This window comes from Neofelis nebulosa, chromosome 12, assembly GCF_028018385.1.
Source record: "Neofelis nebulosa isolate mNeoNeb1 chromosome 12, mNeoNeb1.pri, whole genome shotgun sequence".
Lineage (NCBI taxonomy): Eukaryota > Metazoa > Chordata > Mammalia > Carnivora > Felidae > Neofelis > Neofelis nebulosa.
Window position 1 is genome coordinate 24,651,398 of NC_080793.1, and position 19,249 is coordinate 24,670,646.

The following is a 19,249-nucleotide window of genomic DNA, read 5'->3' on the forward strand; positions in this document are numbered from 1 at the left end:
GTGGCTCAGTTGGTTAAGCACCAGACTTTGGCTCATGTCCTGATCTCGTGGCTCGTGGGTTCGAGCCCCGCGTTGGGCTCTGTGCTGACAGCTCAGAGCCTGGAGCCTGCTTTGGATCCTGTGTCTCCCTCGCTCTCTGCCCCTCCCACCCCCTCTGAAAGATAAACATTAAAAAAGAAGAAAGAAAACTGTAATGCACCAAACTAATATAACGATACTGCACTTGTATTCATTTCCTATTGCTGCTGAAATAAATTACCATGAACTCAGTGGCTTAAAACAACACAAATGTATTATTGTACAGTTTAGAAGTTGAGAGTCTGAGATGGATTTTACAAGCTAAAATCAAAGGCTGCATTCCTTCTGGAATATCTAGGAGAGATCATCTGTTCCTTAACTTCTCCAGATTCTGGCAGTTGTATGCCTTGGCTCCTGGACCCATCACTCTGGCTTCTGCTGCCAATGGCACCTCACTGTCTCTGACTCTGACTCTCCTGCCTCCTTCTTATAAGGACTGTTGGGATTATACTGGACCCAACTGGATCATCCAGGATAATCTCTCCACCTCAAACTCCTTAATTTAGTCACATCTGCAAAGGGGATTGTGATGTGGACATCTCTGGGAGGACATTATTCGGTCGACCACATTACTTTTGGGCTATCCAGTAGGAAATGAGCTGTCCTTAGCAACCAGCAAGTAGATTGGGCTACCTCTGAACACCAACTTGCTGCTGGTCTTGTATTAGGGCAAGCAGAGTGGGTATCCGAAGGCTGACTGCAGATGCCCCTTCACAATACAATGTCACGTAGTAGAGCCCCGGAGAGTCACACAGAGAACACTATACAAGTGAACATGCTTGCGGCTGCCATGCAGGAGCTCGGAGACCTCAGGCAAGGATATTACTCCTCTAAGCCCCAAATCCCACGTAAGTCAATGGGGATAAACAAAACTACCTGGAAGGGTTGGAGTGAGGATTAATGAAAATATCATCCATGAAATCACCTAAGACCGTGCCTGATCCTCAAAAAATGCTTATTTTGGAATGCCTCCTGAATCCGTCCCTCCCTTTTTCTCTGTCCCTTTTGCTGCGACCACTGCCTCCTTCCACACCTCTCAGAAACCTCCACTGTTTATCATGCCAGGTGCCTCAGCCTGGCAGTGGTTAGGAGCAACAGCCTTGAAGCTCTGTGAACGAGCCCCTATTAACTGTGAAATCTGGAGCGGGTCTCTTAAGCACCCTAAGCTTCAAGTCTGTACAAGGGGGATAACACCGGCTATAGAACCAAGTTATTCCGAGGATTAAGTGAGATGATGAATGGAAAGGGCTTACTTAGCACAGGGCCAGGCACAAAAAACAGCAGTGTTCTTGTTCTGGAGAGGCCTGCCCTCCTTTCAACCTCCTCTTCCTCAATATTCCTTTCAGCAACACTGGACGACCCACTTCTCCTGGAAGCAGGCCTTGAATGTGTCTACCGGAGGGGCACGGTTTATAAACACTTCTCTCTACCTCGGACCTTTACCAGCCTTTTCAGTTATGGCTGTTTATTTATGTGGGCCTCTGCCTCAATACTGCACACAAGCTTCTTGAGGAAAGGTGTTTTTTCTGCGGGGTAGGTCGGAAAAGTACGCTTCCTCCTTGTCCGGCCTCAATTTCCTTATTTGGATCGAGTCCATTGGACTGGAATGGCTACCAGGGCCCTTCCAGCTCTGAGATTTTAAACGGACAGAACTTAACTTAGTAGGGACATTGTAGATCTAGTGCTCCCCTCTCCTTTTCCAGAAGGGGCAACTGAGGGCCCACTAGGGCCTTCACTGAACGCTATTCTCCCTCTCTCTCTTTCTCTGGCCTCCGAGACAAGGGTCCTGTAGGGCATGCAGCCCCGTTTTCCTTGCTAGGCTGGGGGAGACTCTGGCGGCTCCAGGGCTCTGGGCTCAGGACGCCGGAAACACGTGTGTGCTCACCTACGTGTACACACGTGAGCACACCTACAGCAGCAGGGGGCGCTCGGGCCGGCAGGGGGCAGCACAGCCCCGGTTTGCAATTACCCGGCGCAGCCCCGAGGGAGGAGGGCGTGCTGCAGTCCCGGCGGCGGTGGCGGCGGCTGGAGGTGCAACCTCCCAGGTGGGAGGCGGGGGCTGCGGGCGCAGGAAAAGGCGCCTCGGGAGCCGGCGCTCGGCGGGGCCTCCTCGGGCCCCGGGCGCGGCGCGGCGAGTGGGAGCGAGCGCGCCGGGAGCACGCAGGCGCCCTGCTCGGCTGGCCCTCGGCCGGCGCGCGGCGCGGGAGCAGCCCGCAGCCCGCAGCCCGCGCCCCGCGCCCCCCGCAGCTCCCGGGCCGCCCGCGGCCGGCCGTCGGGAGCGGCCCCTCAGCGGCAAGCTCGGGCCGCCGGCCCGGGAGAGCGCGCGGCGGCAGCGGCGGCGGGACGGCCCCGGGGCCGCCCCGAGCGCGCCCTCCCGCCCGCGGCCACTCGCGGCCGGCGCTGGCCGGGCCGGCGCGCCCCGCAGGCAGCCGGAGCGCGGCCTCGGCCTCGGCGGGAGCGAGCCCCGGGCTGCAGGCGTTGGGAGGCGGCGCGGGCGGCCGCGGGCACTGACGGCGTCGCGGGGCGCTCCCGGGCGGCGGCGCAGCGGCGGCGGCGCAGGGGGCGGAGGCAGGGGGCGCCCCCAGCCAGGATGCTGCGGTTCCTGCGCCGGACCTTTGGCCGCCGCTCCATGCAGCGCTACGCGCGGGGCGCGGCGGGGCGCGGGGCCGCCGGGCTGGGGGACGAGCGCGACGGGGGACCCCGGGGGGGCCCGGCCGCCGCCGCCGCCGCCTCCTCGACGCTGCCCGCGGCTCCGGGGGGCAGCGTGTTCCCGGCCGGCGGCGGGCCCCTGCTCACCGGCGGTGCGGCCGTGCACATCTCCGCCGCCGGCGCTGCCAAGGCCACCCTGTACTGCCGTGTCTTCCTGCTCGACGGGACTGAAGTGAGCGTGGACCTGCCGGTGAGTGACGGGGCCGACCCGGGGTACTGACACCCCTTGGGGCAGCTCCCCTCCCCCGCTGCTCCCCTCTGGGAGATCCAAGGATCCCTTCCCCCTTCTCCTGCGATCACTTCCTACCCCTGCTTCCCTCTCGGGCCACCCCGTCCCGGTCTCTTCTGGAACCCCATCCGTGGCTTGTGCCCCCTCGTTGGGACACTGCGCTGCTGGATTGCGCCTTCTCCGGTTCCCACCTAGTCCTTTGGGCCTCACTCCCTCCCCAGCTCACCCAGTCCCCTCTTCCCGAGTCCCCGCCCCCTGGCGCGGGTGACCGGCGTTCCCCTTCCGCCCCCTGGGTTCCAGCGGGGGCCTTCTTGGTGCTGGGTTATTGCTTAGAAAAATCTCAAAGCAATGCGGGGCTGCCTCGAGGTGGCCTGCTTGCCCCCACAAAGTCGCCATCAGGCCTTGTGGAGACGGCAGGAAGGAGAAGCCTCGTCCCCAGCTGCCCAGCAGGTGCCCCAAGTTTGGGAGGCAGTGTAGGGACCATTTCTCTCCCTTTCTCGATGCCCGCCCCCGCCCCATCCCAAAGAGTCCCTACAGTCCTTAGTGTCGCGGAGGGGGGGGGGGGGGGAGGCAGGTGGGCGACTTGGGAGCTAACTCTAAAATCGACTCTCTTGGACCTGGCCAACTTTGCACCTGCAGAGCCCTTTGCTGGGGCGCCGGGAGTTGGCCTTGGGGCCCCCACGGGGCCTGGCGCGCCGGACTTTGCGCCCTGGGCAACGTGCGTGGGGCAGCCAAGGCACCCCCGGGCGGCGGCGCCGGGTCCGGGGCCACCCGCCCACAGGTGGTTGCACCCCGCCCCCCTGCAGCAGATAGCTAGGTTGGCGCTGCTGTCCCCGCCAGGGCGTCCGGCTTTCTAGCCCGAAGGGGCCAGATGTGATCAAATCAAATCCGCACATTAATGGGGCGCCTACTGGGCACCTGGCGCTGCGGCAGACGGTGCCTTTGGGAATCTTTGGGTGTGACTGAGGACACAGCGCTGATTGAGCTTTTAGATGAATGTTACAGGTTATTCCGAGGGTTTCATGCGGAAAAAATAACATACCCAGACTTGCAAAGGAAACACTTAGGCCTTACCTGGTGGGGGAAATTCTTTAGATTTTGGGAGAGAACTAGGGACCTGTAAGGGTTTTAGATGGGAAAATCAGAACCTGCTTGGCCTTGGAGTTTAATGCTGCCTTAGGTTTAATTTTGAGAAGGTTTCAATTTATGGCAATTTTATTTTTGTGGTTCCTAGTGCTCTCCATAGAATATCATTTTGTTATGATAATACCCTTTTGGGGCCTTTTTATTCATGGAAAAGGAGCCAGCGTTCCTGTGCTTAGAGCTGTTGTCTTTAAAATAGCATGAAAATGTTACTCCTCCCCAGGATTGAGGCTTTCCAGCTTGTATTGAGCTGGGAGAGGAGGCCTGAAGAGCTTGGAGGAGTGGAGAGGTGGGCAGCTTCTGTGTGGAGAGGATGTGGCGTATTTTGCCATCTCGGATCAGGGAGAGGAAAGCTCTCCATGGGAACTTTGACCGTGCTCCTTGAGGATTTTCTTGTCGGTTCCCCAGGGATGGTTCATTTTATAAAATGTATTGCTTCTGTCAGGTTTGTGCGACAGGCGTTAAGTGGTGTTTCTCAGATGAAAAATGCAAACTGAGTCAGGTGCATGTGTGGTGGATGGACCCAGACAGGTACACCAATGATCTGGTTGGGATTGGACCAGCAATGCTGATTTATTAGGGCTGGGGGAGCCCTCGCTCCGCGTGGGGGAGGGGGATGCTTACATTGAAAGGTTTCTCCACTTTACAAAAGGTTGCTGGACGAAAGATTTCCCCAGGTTTTCTTATGATGGCAGATTTCTCCATGCTTTAGGATGTGATGTCCTGAACCCGAAATTTTATTTATATGGACACACCCCATCCAAAGACAAAATGCGGGCTTTTGTCATGTGAGCCCTCCCGGAGGAATGATGAAGAAAAATTACCAGTGAGCACGGCTCAACGATTTAAAGATTTATTAGATATCAGAACTGCATCACAGTCTCCTGTGCTCGTCCTCTCAGATCAGAGTGTGAGTTCCTGTAATTAATTCTCTGAGTACGAGGTTAGCACCCGGTGGCCAGAACCCAGTGAGTTTGTGGATGAATTTGTAGCACGCATGCTCCTTCCTAAGACCCATTTCACTGGGCTCACTTTTTATGCTATCCTGTTTGGCATTTAGCCCTGCTTATCATTATTTTCCTCTTCTGCTTTCCTGGATTTTTACCGCTTCCTGGGCTCTGGTGTTGCATTGCTGCCTGTCACACAGATAGGATTCACCTTTGGCCGCCATACCCCTAAGCTGGATTTTCTGTCTTCTGTCACTTCCCCAGGCACTCAGTGCACTTGCCGGGCTAACTATGGCTCCTTTGTAATTAAAACCCTCTGGTGGTGTTAGCTTCAAGAATTCCTTTGCTCAGCATACTAACAGTGATTATGTATTGTCATAGCCATTTTATTGGCTGTAATCTGGACACTTTAGGTTCTGAAATTGACTTGAACACAACAGCACTTTCAGTGTGACCATGCCAGGGCACCTTTTCTTGAGCATGTCCAGTGTGCCAAGTATTGTGCTGTGGGCACAGGTGAAGGAGAGGTGGCCTGGAGGCTCTTGGGAAACACAGGTAAAAACATGCCTTTTTATTCTAAGTGATGCTAAGTGATGTGACAGGCTCACCCAGACAGGGTCCTGGGGGATGGGCAGGTTAAGAGGGCTTCCTGGAGATTTTGACTCTTGGGGTCATAGGATCTCAAATCCAGTGTCCCCTGTGCATGTTTTAGAATACCTATTGTGTCAGGTCTACTCCTTGGCTAACTCGTGGCCAGTGGTTATATTTAGGAAAGGAAGAAGCAACTGTAATTGTCTTCAGCCATCCTCAGATGGGGTCTGTAGTCTCCTTGTCCGTTGGTAGGCTGCATCCCCTAGCATGCTGGCCCGTTTTTAACCTTTGTTGTGGTTTCTCAGTCTTGGGTAAAATGTGAACAAAAGGATCTTAAAAAAAAAAAAAAATCCATTTGTAACTTGCTGGGACGCCTGGGTGGCTCAGTCGGTTAAGCCTTTGACTCTTGATCTCAGCTCAGGTCATAATCTCAACAGTTTGTGAGATCAAGCCCCACATCGGGCTCCTGCACTGACAGCACGGAGCCTGCTTGGGATTCTCTCTCTCTCTCTCTCTCTCTCTCTCTCTCTCTGCCCCTTCTTTTCCCATGCTTGTGCGTACTCTCTCTCTCAAAATAAATAAATAAGCTTAAAATAAAATGGGCTTGACAAACCCAGCTTCCAGAGGAGTCCCTGGCTCACCCTACAAGCCAGAGTGGTGCCGTGAGCCACCCCTCTTCAGAAAACCTGTCCTTGGAAGGTGCTGCCTCCCTCTCCTTAGACCAGCCCTGCCCTGCCCAGCCCTCAGGTGTGGTCTGGTCCGAGCGGGGCAGGACTCCCTCGGTCCTACCCTAGACACTTGCCTTCTATTAATGCAGCCGAAGATCCCATTAGTGTGCTTGGCAGCGGCACCCGCTGTTGACTCATATTAGCTCTCTGTTGACTAAATCCCTGGCATCGCTTTTGCTCGTGAGGCTGTTGCTCAGCCCCGTCTCCCCCTCCCCTGCGTGCACAGTCTCCCGGCAGCTCTGTGTGGAAAGCTGTCAGGAGGTGTGCGTGACTGACTGGTTAGCGCTCCCGCCGTGCCTCGGAGGGCACGGCTTCTTGGCCAGTGGTGGTGCCATTGGCACGTTTGCTTTCACCGAATCTGGGACTCAGCGTTGGCTCATTGTGGTTCAGTGCTAGTGGGGAGAACTTCAGACTTGGAAGATCCGTGCTGGAGCCTTTCAGGCTGGCTGTGTAGCCCTGGGCAGCTCGAATTCTGGGAGCATCGACTTCTTGGTCTTTCAAATGGAGACGTTGGGAGCATAACTCGACAAGGATGATATAAAGGCTTCAGTACACAGCAGGGTACTGAAGGGTTGCTCAGAGGTTGTAATCTTACACACTTCTCATACCGCCTCTTTGACCTGTGGAACCAGTTGGGAAGCAGGTCTAGTAACAGATGCTAAAAACAAACCAAAAAGAGCTGTGGCAGGAAGGCTAAACATCTTTTTTTTTTTTTAAATGTTTATTTTTGAGCGCGCGCGCGAGAGAGAGAGAGAGAGAGAGAGAGAGAGAGAGAGAGGTGAGGGAAGACAGAGAATCCCAAGCAGGCTCTGTGCTGTCAACGTGGGAGCCTGATGTGGGGCTTGATGTCATGAACTGTTAGATTGTGACCTGAGCTGAAACCAAGAGTCGGACACTTAACCCACTGAGCCACGCAGGTGCCCCTAAACATCTTTTTTACTGGAAATCAGAAGTTATATGTAGTATGAGAGATGCTTTTTGAAACTTTCAGTTTTTATTTTTTAATTTTTTAAAAATGTTTATTTTTGAGAGAGGGAGAGAGAACGTGAGCAGGGGAGGGGCCGAGAGAGAGAGGAAACGGAGGATCAGAAGTGGGCTCTGTGCTGACATCAGAGAGTCTGATACGGAGCTCAGACTCACAACCTACGAGCTCATGACCTGAAGTTGGACGCTTAAGCCGCTGAGCCACCCAGGTGCCCCCGAAAGTTTCACTTTAGCTGAGAAGAGAATGCCTCCCTTGACACCCAATTGCAAGTTCTTAGAATTCTGGAAGTAGAATCTCTGATCCAGCTGAATGTATGTGATGGAACACAAAGAGCATATACCTTATTTTGGAGTTGAAAGGAACCCTAGACAGCACATATTCCGCCCTTTGTGTATATGGGAAACTGAGGCCTGTGGATAGAGTGACTTCCCGTTAGTCATTCAGGGAAGAGTTGGAACGGGTGAGTTTGAGGTGAGTGTAGGATCAGTGGTAAGAAGGAAGACTGACCCCCTAGTCCTCACACAGGACCACGGAAGGGGGATGAGATATGTGTCTGGCAGTTGGAAGTAGGACATATTTTCCTGAACAATGAGAAACTCCAGCAAAATGGTTCTCTGACTTCTGTGTACTCCAGAGTGCATCTGAGATTTTCTTTTCCTCCGGTTAAAATTCCCAGGGTCCACCCCCAGACTTTTTTTTTTTAATGTTTATTTTGTTTTTGAGACAGAGAGAGAGAGTGCACGCTCGCTGCGTGCACAGTGAGGGGCGGGAGTGGTGCAGAGAGCGAGGGAGACACAATTCCAAGCAGGTTCTGTGCTCCAACTCACGAACCATGAGATCGTGACCTGAGCCAAAGTCAAGAGTTGGATGCTTCACCGGCTGAGCCGCCCAGGCGCCCCCAAGCCCAGAATTTCGGATTGAGAGGTTCAGGAAGTTGGACTTCTAACAAGTACCCTGGGTGATTCTGATGAACGTGGTCCCTTTGTATCCTTTGAAGAACTCTGGGTGTAGGACTGAGAGCTGAGGGTGGCCATGTTGTGCATTAAAAACTGCTGTAGGCAGGGAGAGGGCAATGACCATCTCTGAGCTGGGGGTTGACAGTATCGCTCCTGAGGTTTAGGGAGCCCACTCTTGCCACACGGAGTGGAGGCTGGGGCAGGTGAGGGCCTGGCCTGGAGAAGTGGGCAGAGTGCCACAGCTGTTGGCCAGGGGAGTCCGTTGAGGGTGTGGGGACGGGAGGCGGAGGTCTAGCGGGGTCTAGCTTGGAGGCAGGGAGGTCTTCACCTCAGTTGTGGGAAGAAATGGGGGAGGCCATATGAGATACCCCAAGAGATAGGGGCAGGCAGCTCCTCATTTCCACCCTCTCTTGAGGTTCTGGCTTCCCTGGACACCTTGCCTCGCCCTGGACCTCTGGGGGGGCCTGCCTTTTCCTGCCCTGGAGGGAAAGTATTGGCTCAGGGTGGTCTTTCAGTGCTGACCGCCCCTCCACCCCATCCCAGCCCGGGATTGAGACCATGAGAAACCTTGGACCCCTACCTGGGTCATGAATTTGTGTATTTTTAAAAATACCTTTGGGGGCACCTGGGTGGCGCAGTCGGTTAAGCGTCCGACTTCAGCCAGGTCACGGTCTCGCGGTCCGTGAGTTCGAGCCCCGCGTCAGGCTCCGGGCTGATGTCTCGGAGCCTGGAGCCTGCTTCCGATTCTGTGTCTCCCTCTCTCTCTGCCCCTCGCCCGTTCATGCTCTGTCTCTCTCTGTCCCAAAAATAAATAAAAAACGTTGAAAAAAAAATTTAAAAAAAAAAAACCTTTGTTTTGGGGTGCCTGGGTGGCTCAGTCAGTTAAGCGCCGACTTCAGCTCAGGTCATGATCTCACAGTCCGTGAGTTCTAGCCCCGTGTCGGGCTCTGTGCTGACAGCTCAGAGCCTAGAGCCTGCTTCAGATTCTGTCTCCCTCTCTCTGACCCTCCCCTGTTCATGCTGTGTCTCTCCCTGTCTCAAAAACAAATAAACGTTAAAAAAAAATTAAAAAAAATAAAAATAAAAATACCTTTCTTTTAAAGGAGGGATAGTTGGTGGCAGCGGTGGTTGGGGGGGAGGCTGGTGCAGGGAGGAAGAGAGGTGAATGGTAAACATCCTTTCCTTCCCAAATGGGATACAGGCATGACCTCAATCAAACTGTGGTTTTGCACTTGCTGGATCGTCAGTATTAATTGGGGGAAGGAGGTGTCTGTTAGCCTTTCCCATGCCAGTAACATGACCCTACACTGGTCCAGGACCGAACAAATATTAACTTGCTAAGCACTTTCACGTGCATAATCTCATTGAATTCCATCCCTAGTGCACTGCTGTGGATGAAGGCACAGGTCTGTTTAATTTTGAAATAGCGAAAGGTCAGTGTATGTGTGTGTGTGTGTGTGGGGGGGGTACTTTCCCTTAAATTTTTGCATTGGGACTTAGGAAAAAAAGCCACTCAGTAACCACAGAAATCCTCCACCCACAATTTGTCCTCAAAACACATGTTCATCCTTCTCTACTGCCTGAGTCCCTGTGCCCAGCCTTCTCCGCTCTGCCTGGAGGTTTCCCTCTGCAGGAACCTGGGCCTGTGGGCACTCCAGTTTCCTCCTCTGGCCCATGGCAACTGCCTGTGGGCAGGGTCAGCTGCCGATTCATCTTGCTGGGTTTTTTTTTTTTTTCAGGTGGGTGTGTGCCTTTGTCCCCCACTTTCATTTCACATCAGAACATGCTTAAAGCAGAAAGATGAGAAAATGTAGAGAAGCCAGTGAAGTGGAAACATCTAAAATTTCATCTGAGATAACCACAGTTAAAATTGGGGTGTATGGGGTGCCTGGGTGGCTCAGTTGGTTAAGCATCCGAATCTTGATTTCGGCTCAGGTCATGATCCCAGCTGGGGTGGTGGAATCGAGCCCCATATCTGGTTCTGTGCTGAGTGCAGTGCCTGCTTGGGATCCTCTGTCTCCCCCTGCCCCTCTCTCCGGCTTGTGCATACACTCTCTCTAAAAAAAAAAAAAAAAAAAAAAAAAAATTGTGGTGTGTATTCATCTGTAGTTTTTTCTTTTTGTATTTAGATATAAAGATGTACTCAAAATGATAAACATGTATGGGTTGATGAATGTCTCTCCATCACTTCAGCATAGTTGAATAGGGATCACAGACCCTGAGTTTGTGTCTTTTTGGGGTGGAGGCCCTCACACCCCCCCCCTTGCATTCCCTGGGATCTGAGTGAAAGTGGGAGCCTCCACCACTGCTCCTGCCTGAGTGAGAAGCTAGTTCCCCATCCTCGGAGCCTCTCCTCACCATCATCTCTGCTTTCTGGAAGGTTAAAGGGCCTGCTGACGTGGCCATAGAATTCTGTCGAATCTGGGGGCTTGGGTTCTGAACACCTGCTTTGGGGTAATCACGGTTCTCTCCCCTGCCAGGGCTGTGCATGCTCTGCTACCAGCCAGAGCCGGTCTGGCAGAGATGGGTGGGAGCCTTGCAGCATCCCAGATGCGCCCTCTCTGCCCTAATTCCCCCCCTCTGCCCCCCCAGGGCCCCTTCTGCAGCCTCTTTGGCTTCTCTCTAGACCTGGATTTATCTCACTTGTCCCACTTGATTTGAATGTCGTTTATTTTTAATTTTTTTCCAAAACATGTTTTTGTTTACCTGTAGTGTATTTTCTTTACTCAGCAAAGACTTACTGAGCACTTACACTGCATTAAGCATTGGGGAGGGATCCAGGAGGGATGAGGTAGTTCGAATCTCGAAGGGGAAACAGTGTCAGTATGTGACTTGTAGCTCCACGTGAGGCAGCGCAGGGGTGAGCAGCTGAACTGTGGGGTGGAGTTGGAGATGGTTTGATGCCCAAAGTGACATTACGTTGTCCCAAATGATGCACAGGAATTCAGCTGTAGATTTGGTCAGAAGGTGTCGGGGCAGAGGACCCAGCAGGTGCAAATTGCATGGAGGTTGGGAGCCAGAAAACCCCATTTCCTGGGCTCTGCACTCAAGTAGGAGAGGATTATGGGCTCTGGCTGTGTCCCTGAATCTTCAAAGAACAAGTGAGGAACCTTTATAGTGCAGATGTGTATCTTGAGCTAATAAGAGCTGAGGCTTAACTGAGCATTTTCTGTATGCCTGGTGCTGTGCTAAGTGCTTAAGGGATTGGCTTGTTGAATTTTTGTAAAAACTTTGATGGTGTTATTGCTGTTATCCCTGATGTGTAGAGGGGAGAAATCGGGGCTCGGAAGACAGGTTAAAAAACTTGCCCATGTCACGTAGCTAGTAAAGGTAGACTCCAGCTTTAAGCTCAGACTGTCTGGCCATAGGACATCTGTGGTCTGGAATGGCCCTCTCACAGCAGGACCGGGCATTGGTGGGGTGGATGGTGGGTGGATTCTGAGCCTGTCCCAGGGATCCTGAGGTGGATGGGGACCTCTGAGCCTCAGAAGGGTGTCCTTTCTTTGCAGGCCAGTTGGGATTTCCAGGGATCAGATTTATGTCTTTGGTCATACTCATAGAATACAGTTTCACTCAGAGTGCATTCTGGTTTGATGGCCATAAGTTTTCAACACTGAGGTCAGAAGTAGGCTTACATTATTAAGAAGTGCTTAATCGAACAACATTAAACTTAGCACACAGAAAAGCATTTTGCATTTTCCCATTCCCAGCCTGCTGCATAGCAACTGGTTCCCTTCAGTCTTTGAGCTTTCCTATACATGTGCATAAACATGGTATCAGTTTTATTTTCTCCCATCCAAGCCTTCCTGACAAACCGCTCACTAATTGGGTGCCCTCTTTTGTGATTACTCGAGATTAAATATGCCCCTCGATCTCTGTATGTGTGTGTGCATGTGTGTGACGTGAGTAACACCTGTCTCTACCTGTCTTGGGACTGGTGGCTGATAGGCAGGGCACCTGGTATCTTCTCTGTTAGGCAACCCTGCCCCCTAGGCTTGCAGAATCAGTGTCACTTCCCTTAATAGCCACCATGTGGGAAGGTATCATTATCCCGTTTACACATGATCTCAGGGTGCATGTGGCCTTGGGCCACTCAGGTAGTAAGTGTTGGTAGAGCCAGAATTGAATCTGGGTTTCCTGACTCCTTTTCCAGTGCTCTTCCCCCAGCCCATGCTGTGCACACTCAACCTCCCTGTTTGAAATGTGTGCTCCTTGGAACTCCTTTTCGATTTGACCCTTCAGAATTTCATGCCATAACCGCCCCCCTCCCCCGCCCCTCCGCCCCTTGGTCATTCCTGTACTTCTTTGCCTTTCAGCCTCTTTGGCACTTGGGTTCTATCATTCTCAGGCTCTTTTCCCTAAAGTCCTAGCTGGCTGAGTGCCCAGCACTTCCTTGTTGGAGTTCAGAACTAGAAGATGGTATCCCAAGGGTCCTGTGCTACTTCTGGGATCATCCGGAGCTTCCCGGTTTCCCAGCACTGAGCGTGGTCCCAAAAGTAGGATTGTCCGTGTGGCCAGCCCAGCTGGGAGGATATGGACCGCCTGGTTCAGCAGGTGGCTGCGGAGCTGGCATCCCTCGGCCCCGTCCTGTCTCCCCCATGCCTGTTTCTTTTCTTGTGAATGTTGTCGTCCTTACTGTATCTGACCTCTGTTCGGGCAGGCTGAGGGTCACAATGCTTCTCCTTTAGCCTACCTGCTTGCTTGCTAGGCTGCAACCACTTTGAACTATAGATTTGTGTGTGTGTGTGTGTGTGTGTGTGTGTGTGTGTGTGTTAGAATGTAAGTAACCGCTTTTAGGTACACAGTTCAGTGGTTTGAAGCACATTCACATTGTTGTGCAGCCATCACCACCATCTGTCTCCGGATTGTTGTCGTCTTTCCAAACTGCAACTCTGTACCCATTAAACAAGAATTCTCCAGGCCCCTCCCCCCAGCCCCTGGCAACCACCCTTCTACTTTCTGTCTCTGTGGATTTGACTACTCCAGATAGCTTATGTAAGTGGAATGGTATATTTATCCGTTTGTGTCTGACTCCTTTCACACAGCATGATGGCTTTGAGGTCTGTCCATGTAGCACGTGTCAGAATGTTACTCCTTTTTAAGACTGAGTAGTATTCCAGGGCGTGTGTAAGCACATTTGGTTTATCCATTCATCCAGGTGATGGAGTTTTGTGCAGGTCCGGGCCTTCCAAACTCCGTCCTGCCTGTTCATTAGTGGCTCTGCCATCAGAGACTTGGATGTCCCCAGCCTTCCCCTCGTGGTTTTATTGACTCTTCTGCACAATGCTGGTATCCTCTCCGGTTATCTGATAGTTTCCCCCTTACGTTTTTGTCCGAATTTTTTGGTGTTGTCAGGCCCTCCGTCTTTAAGTTTTTTAGTGATGAAAATATAAATACAAAAGAGTGTACATGAGTAGTTTAAAGAAAAATAATACAGTGAACATCCATGTACCCACCACCCCCAGCTTAAAAACAAAGACATCACTAATGCTGTGAAAGCCCCCCACCTCCTCCCAGCCACACTCCCTGCCCTACCGCTCTCCTGAAATTCGTGTCTCATCCTTTCCTTTTCTATATTCTAGGTTTACTGCATGTGTATGTTTCTCTAAATGATATATTGTTAGTTTTGTATGTCTGTGAACTTTCTATAAGTGGATTTTTTCAGTATATTGTGTTCATGAGATTCGTTTATATTGATGAGCTAACTGTAGTTGTTACTGCTTGGTAGTATTCCATTGCACGAATCTACTGAAATGTATCCTTTGCTGGTGGACATTTGGAATGTTTCCAGTTTGGGGCTGTTAGGAAAAAATGCTGCTTTGAACCTCCTGGAATTGGTCTCCTGGTGCATATATGCAAGCAAGCGTCTCTCCTGGGCACGCGGTGGCCAAGAGGGCCGTGGGCAGGGCCTTTCAAGATCCTGCAAGATAGTTTTCCCAGAGTCCCAGCCGTATACAAAAGCATCTGTGAATCCACTCTTCCACACTTGGCATCATGCAGCTTTTTTTGTTTTATTTTACCATAACCATATTTCCTCCTGGAATGCTTTGTTCTGTGATTTTTGCCTGGTTTTCAGTTGTCCTATTTTTCTTGCTGTGTTCAGGGTTTTCCCAGCTCGTCTTTCTGAGATTGTCTCCCAGGCCCCTTGTTCTTCTCAGGTAACGTCCATGGAATAAGCGAGAACACCTGTGTCCGAGTCTCCATGCAGGCCTTTCCTCACTACGTGGGGATTCGTGTTTTGACTTCAGTTTCGCTGTGCATGAACTGAAGTACTTGCTGCTGGTGGCTTTTGGTGAGCAATTGTAGGGTCTAAATGGATTTCACTTCAATTCTGCCTACTTTTTTTTTTCCTCAATTTTTATTATTGAAATTTCTAAGCACATTCAAAAGTAGAGAGAACCCCATGTACCCACCACATAATGAACGTAATGAACCCCAAGTACCCATTATCGAGTTTCATCTCCCATGTCTGACCACTCTTGTTCCGTCTGTATCCTCACTGCCGTCCCTTCCTGATTATTTTAAAGCCAATTCCAAACCTGTAATTTCAAAGTTGTATTTCAGTACACATTTCAAAAAACATAAGGGCTGTTTTTATAAATATATCCACTATACTAGTAAAAAAAACCAAACAAACCCATAACAGTTTTTTGGTATCAGATATTTAGTCAGTGTAGGGGCACCTGGGTGGCTCAGTCGGCTAAGTGGCCGACTTCGGCTCAGGTCACAATCTCGCAGTCCGTGAGTTCGAGCCCCGCGTCAGGCTCTGCGCTGACAGCTCAGAGACTGCAGCCTGTTTCAGATTCTGTGTCTGCCTCTCCCTCTGCCCCTCCCCCCGCTCATGCTCTGTCTCAAAAATAAATAAACGTTAAAAAAAAATTAAAAAAAAAAGATATTTAGTCAGTGTTCAAATCTTCCTGTTTGGTTGTCAGAAAGGCCCTTCCATTGCATTTGGTTGATATTCTATGTAAAGGTCTTTTTAAAAAAATTTTTTAAATATTTTCCCCTAGCTTACTGAGGTATAATTGACAAATAAAAATCATATACATTTGAGGTATGAAGCTTGGTGATTTGATATAGGTATACATTGCAAAACCAGTTATTGGGCACCAACTAATGAACATACCTGTCCACTGCCTCACCAGTTACAGTTTTTGTGTGTATCCTAGTAAATTTCTAAGATCCACTGTCTTTTTTTTTTTTCTGAGAGAGAGAGAGAGAAAGAGGAAGCATGAGTTGGGGAGGGACAGAGAGAGTGGGAGAGAGAGAATCCCAAGAAGGTTCCTCGCTGTCAATGCAGAGCTGGATGCTGGGCTTGAACCCACAAACTGTGAGATCATGACCAGAGCCAAAATCTGACAGTTAACCGACTGAGCCACCCAGGCACCCCGAGATCCACTGTCTTAGCAAATTTCAGTTTCAACATGTTAATTAACTGTAGTCCCATTGCTGTATATTAGACCCCCAGAACTTGTTCATCTTGTGACTGTAAGTTTGTACCCTTTGACCAACATCTCCATTTTCCCCACCCAACAATTTAAAACACTTAATCTAGCGTTTTCCCCTCCCCCCACCTTTTTTTTTTTTTTAACACTAATTTGTTGATTTGTCCTATAATAGTTTCCCACTTTCTGGATTTTATCGATGGCATCCTCAACATTCAGTTACCCTGAGATGCACTTGGTATAGAGAGCTGGCATTGTTTTTTTTTTTTTATTTTTTTTATTTTTGGGACAGAGAGAGACAGAGCATGAACGGGGGAGGGGCAGAGAGAGAGGGAGACACAGAATCGGAAACAGGCTCCAGGCTCTGAGCAGTCAGCACAGAGCCCGACGCGGGGCTCGAACTCACGGACCGCGAGATCGTGACCTGAGCCGAAGTTGGACGCTTAACCGACTGCGCCACCCAGGCGCCCCAAGAGCTGGCATTGTTTAAAGCGTCTGACTCAGGGCATACAGAGAACACTTAAGACAGGTTTTTTGCCCTCAAGAAGGTTGTGTGGAGACAAGTTATTACACCTGGTGTGAAGAGTGCCATAGAGAACTTCAAGCTCAAAGAAAGGTCTAATGGTGGGACTGAGTGGGCAAAATGGGCAGCCAGAGAATTTCAGAGAGAAAGTTGGGCTCTGAAGACAAATGGGAGAACAGCCTTCCTGGTGGCCAGATCGGCATATGCAAAGGCACGGAGGCTTGAAGTACTACATCCAAGATTCCTGCTCCTTGCTCAGGCCCTGCCAATGCGTCCAAGCATCCTCTGTTTTTCACTGGATATTGCTTCTTTGAAAAGGTCCAAAGTTTTTATCTCTGGAGTTTTCAGTAGATTTGATGAAAGAGTGCCTGTCTTTTCTTTTTCTTCTGTATCTAATTCCTGTTTCTTCATCGGCTCCTTGACTGAAGTTTTGAATGCCTCCTTGACCTTGGACTCGTTCTTTCTCTAGTGCACTCCTGTTTGGGTTCCTTTACATTTTCTGGGAGGCCCCCGGTGAGCCCTTTCCATCTGTTCCGGCTGCAGGTGCCAGCAGACATTTTAGGGAGCAGAATCAATGAACTCTTCAGAGAGAAGGGAGATGGGGCAGATGGCAGGGCAGTGGGACCCACTGGGTTGTGCCCCGAAAGGAGCCCTTGGAGATCACATGGTCCAGAGCCTCATTCTGGGATGGCAGGTCTTTCCTGTCTGCCTTGGAACACTCGCTGCTGCTCACCTGTGGCAAATGAGCAGTAATTAGCGTGTAAGAAGAGCGGTTTCCTGCAGTCCTCCTGGCTGCTCCCGCTGCCTGTAGTCAGCTGACGGTCAGCAAGCTCTTTGCCTCTCAGACTCCCCTACCTCTCCTGAAAGCCGGCTGCGATTCTCCCCCTGGCCCAGAAGAAGCATTGCCTGCCCTGTCGCCTGGCCTAGAAAGGGACACGGGCTTCATCCAGGGAAGACCGGGTAAACTGTAAAGGCTTATGAAGGTTAGTTATTAACCCGCAGTGCACTCTGACAGCCCGTCACACGGCATCTCGCTTACCGGACTCCTTTTATTGCTCCTGTTTGCCGGGGCCAGAGACTCGAGGTCCTAGCCGTGTACTCAGTCGGTTGCCGCCTGTATCGAGTGGCACGAGTGCTGCATGGATGGCCGTGAGAGTGACCGGTTGGAGTCCAGGGAGGGGCTCAGACTCGCCCGGGACTGGCCCCGGTCCATGCATATGAGCTGGCAGCGGCACGACCCATGGGATTCTCGAGGGTGAACGCTGAAACCAGGAGGTCCGTCCAGATGGTGGGATATTTTAATGGGAGAGCGGGGAGTCCAAGGTCGGAAGTATTTATTCAGGATGTGTCAGTATTCTATAGAGGGTTTATTTTGCTTTGAAGTCCAAAAGTATTTAGCTTTGTTCTGAAAGCCGTGGTGGATAGTTCCTCTGAGACCCCTGAAGAAAAAAAATGCAAAAATTACGTGCCGTCTTCTAAAGGAAACAGAATCGTGTGTACTTGAATTACTGGAACGTGCCATTCGTCTTATTAACTCACTTCGGGGAAAGAGCTCTTCACATAGATGAGTTGTCCGGGAGCTACAGTTTGTTTCCTGACAAGGCCTGTTTTATTTCAGCTATTTCACTGGTTGACAACAGCTACAAAAAAATAGACCTCATCCACTACGCTTGAGGCCCGGCGTGGGAACTCTGAAGTGGTTAAAAAGGTGGGGCCTGCTCACAAAGAGCTTAGTTGGGGTCGGGTATGGAATGATTCTTGCATTGCATTGCACATCTCCTGTCCCTCTTAAAAAGGAGAGCGAATGACTTGAACCTTGCTGTGGTCACCTAGGGTCAGCGCACGAACAGTCACGGTTTAAGGAGGCCCCGTGGTGTCAGGCTTGTACGTCATCTGGGTCCTGGGGGTCCGCTCGGTACTGTGTTCCAGCCTTCCACACATCGCTGCTGTCTTTACTCCCTGGCCTCGCCCGGGGAACACTCCAGGCTGCTACCTCCAGGGACACGGTGATCACGATGTTTGAAGACTCCCAAGGTGTTTCCATTGTGCAGCCAAGTTTGAGAACCAGCGTTCCACAGCATCACACCCCTTCCATTTGTGTAGTGTTCCAGGTTTGGATCGAGCTTTCACCTTCCGTGGTGAAATATTTAGTCCTCATGGCACCTTTTTGAGAGAGTTCTGGGCATTCCGGTTTTACAGAAAGCTCAGCAGGGAGATTTTTGCCCATCCCACAGCTAGTAGATGTCAGAACCAGACCTAAAATCCTTTCCAGGCTCTCCGTATTCCACACGGGTCTTCCCCAGGGCTCCCACCCTGTGGCGTCTCTGGCAGCCTCCACCTGCAGCCCCCACACTTTCCGTCTCACCTGCGTACTTTTGCTGTGTTCTTCCCCTTCTTACTGGCCGGTTCTTATCTCAGAAGGGTCTAACCATCTTTCAGGGCACGTCTCAGATGCTGCCACATGCTGCATGAGGCTTGTCCCCAACACCCATCCTGCTCCTACAGAGCATTTCCTCTTCCCGTCAAGACCCTGTGGGTCACTTCTGCCTTGCCTGGGAACCGGTACATTTCTTGTCCTAGGAGTTGTCTACGTAGTAATTTGAGTAATAGGAAACATTATTGACTTTTTTTTTCTTTTTTGCAAATGATTTTCTTTTGGTAAAACACACATAAAAAATTTATCATTAGGGGCTTCTGATGGCTCATTTGGTTAAGCATCTGACTTTGGCTCAGGTCATGATCTCATGGCTTGTGGGCTCGAGCCCCGCATCAGGTGAGCCCCGCTTCTTTCTCTTTCTTTCTCTCTGCCCTTCATGGGATTCTCTCTCTCTCTCTCTGTCTCTGCCTCTCTGTCTCTTAAAAAAAAGTTATCATTAGTGACATTTGGTGCACTCACAGTGCTACATCACCATCAT

General features: G+C 51.1%; 1 protein-coding gene across 10 annotated transcripts in view; it reads left to right on the forward strand.

Annotated features, from left to right (window-relative positions):
- Positions 1–2,075: 2,075 nt before the first annotated feature.
- The window catches only part of EPB41L4B (erythrocyte membrane protein band 4.1 like 4B), a 130,752-nt gene continuing 113,578 nt past the window's right edge, over positions 2,076–19,249 (forward strand). For 5 of the 10 annotated variants that reach the window (XM_058694624.1, XM_058694626.1, XM_058694625.1 and 2 more), the window contains exon 1: positions 2,076–2,977. In XM_058694624.1, the coding sequence (XP_058550607.1) occupies positions 2,669–2,977 (309 nt within the window). In that variant the 5' untranslated portion in view covers positions 2,076–2,668. The remainder of the gene's footprint in view (positions 2,978–19,249) is intronic. The other 5 variants (XM_058694632.1, XM_058694629.1, XM_058694633.1 and 2 more) reach the window with 2 other exon arrangements.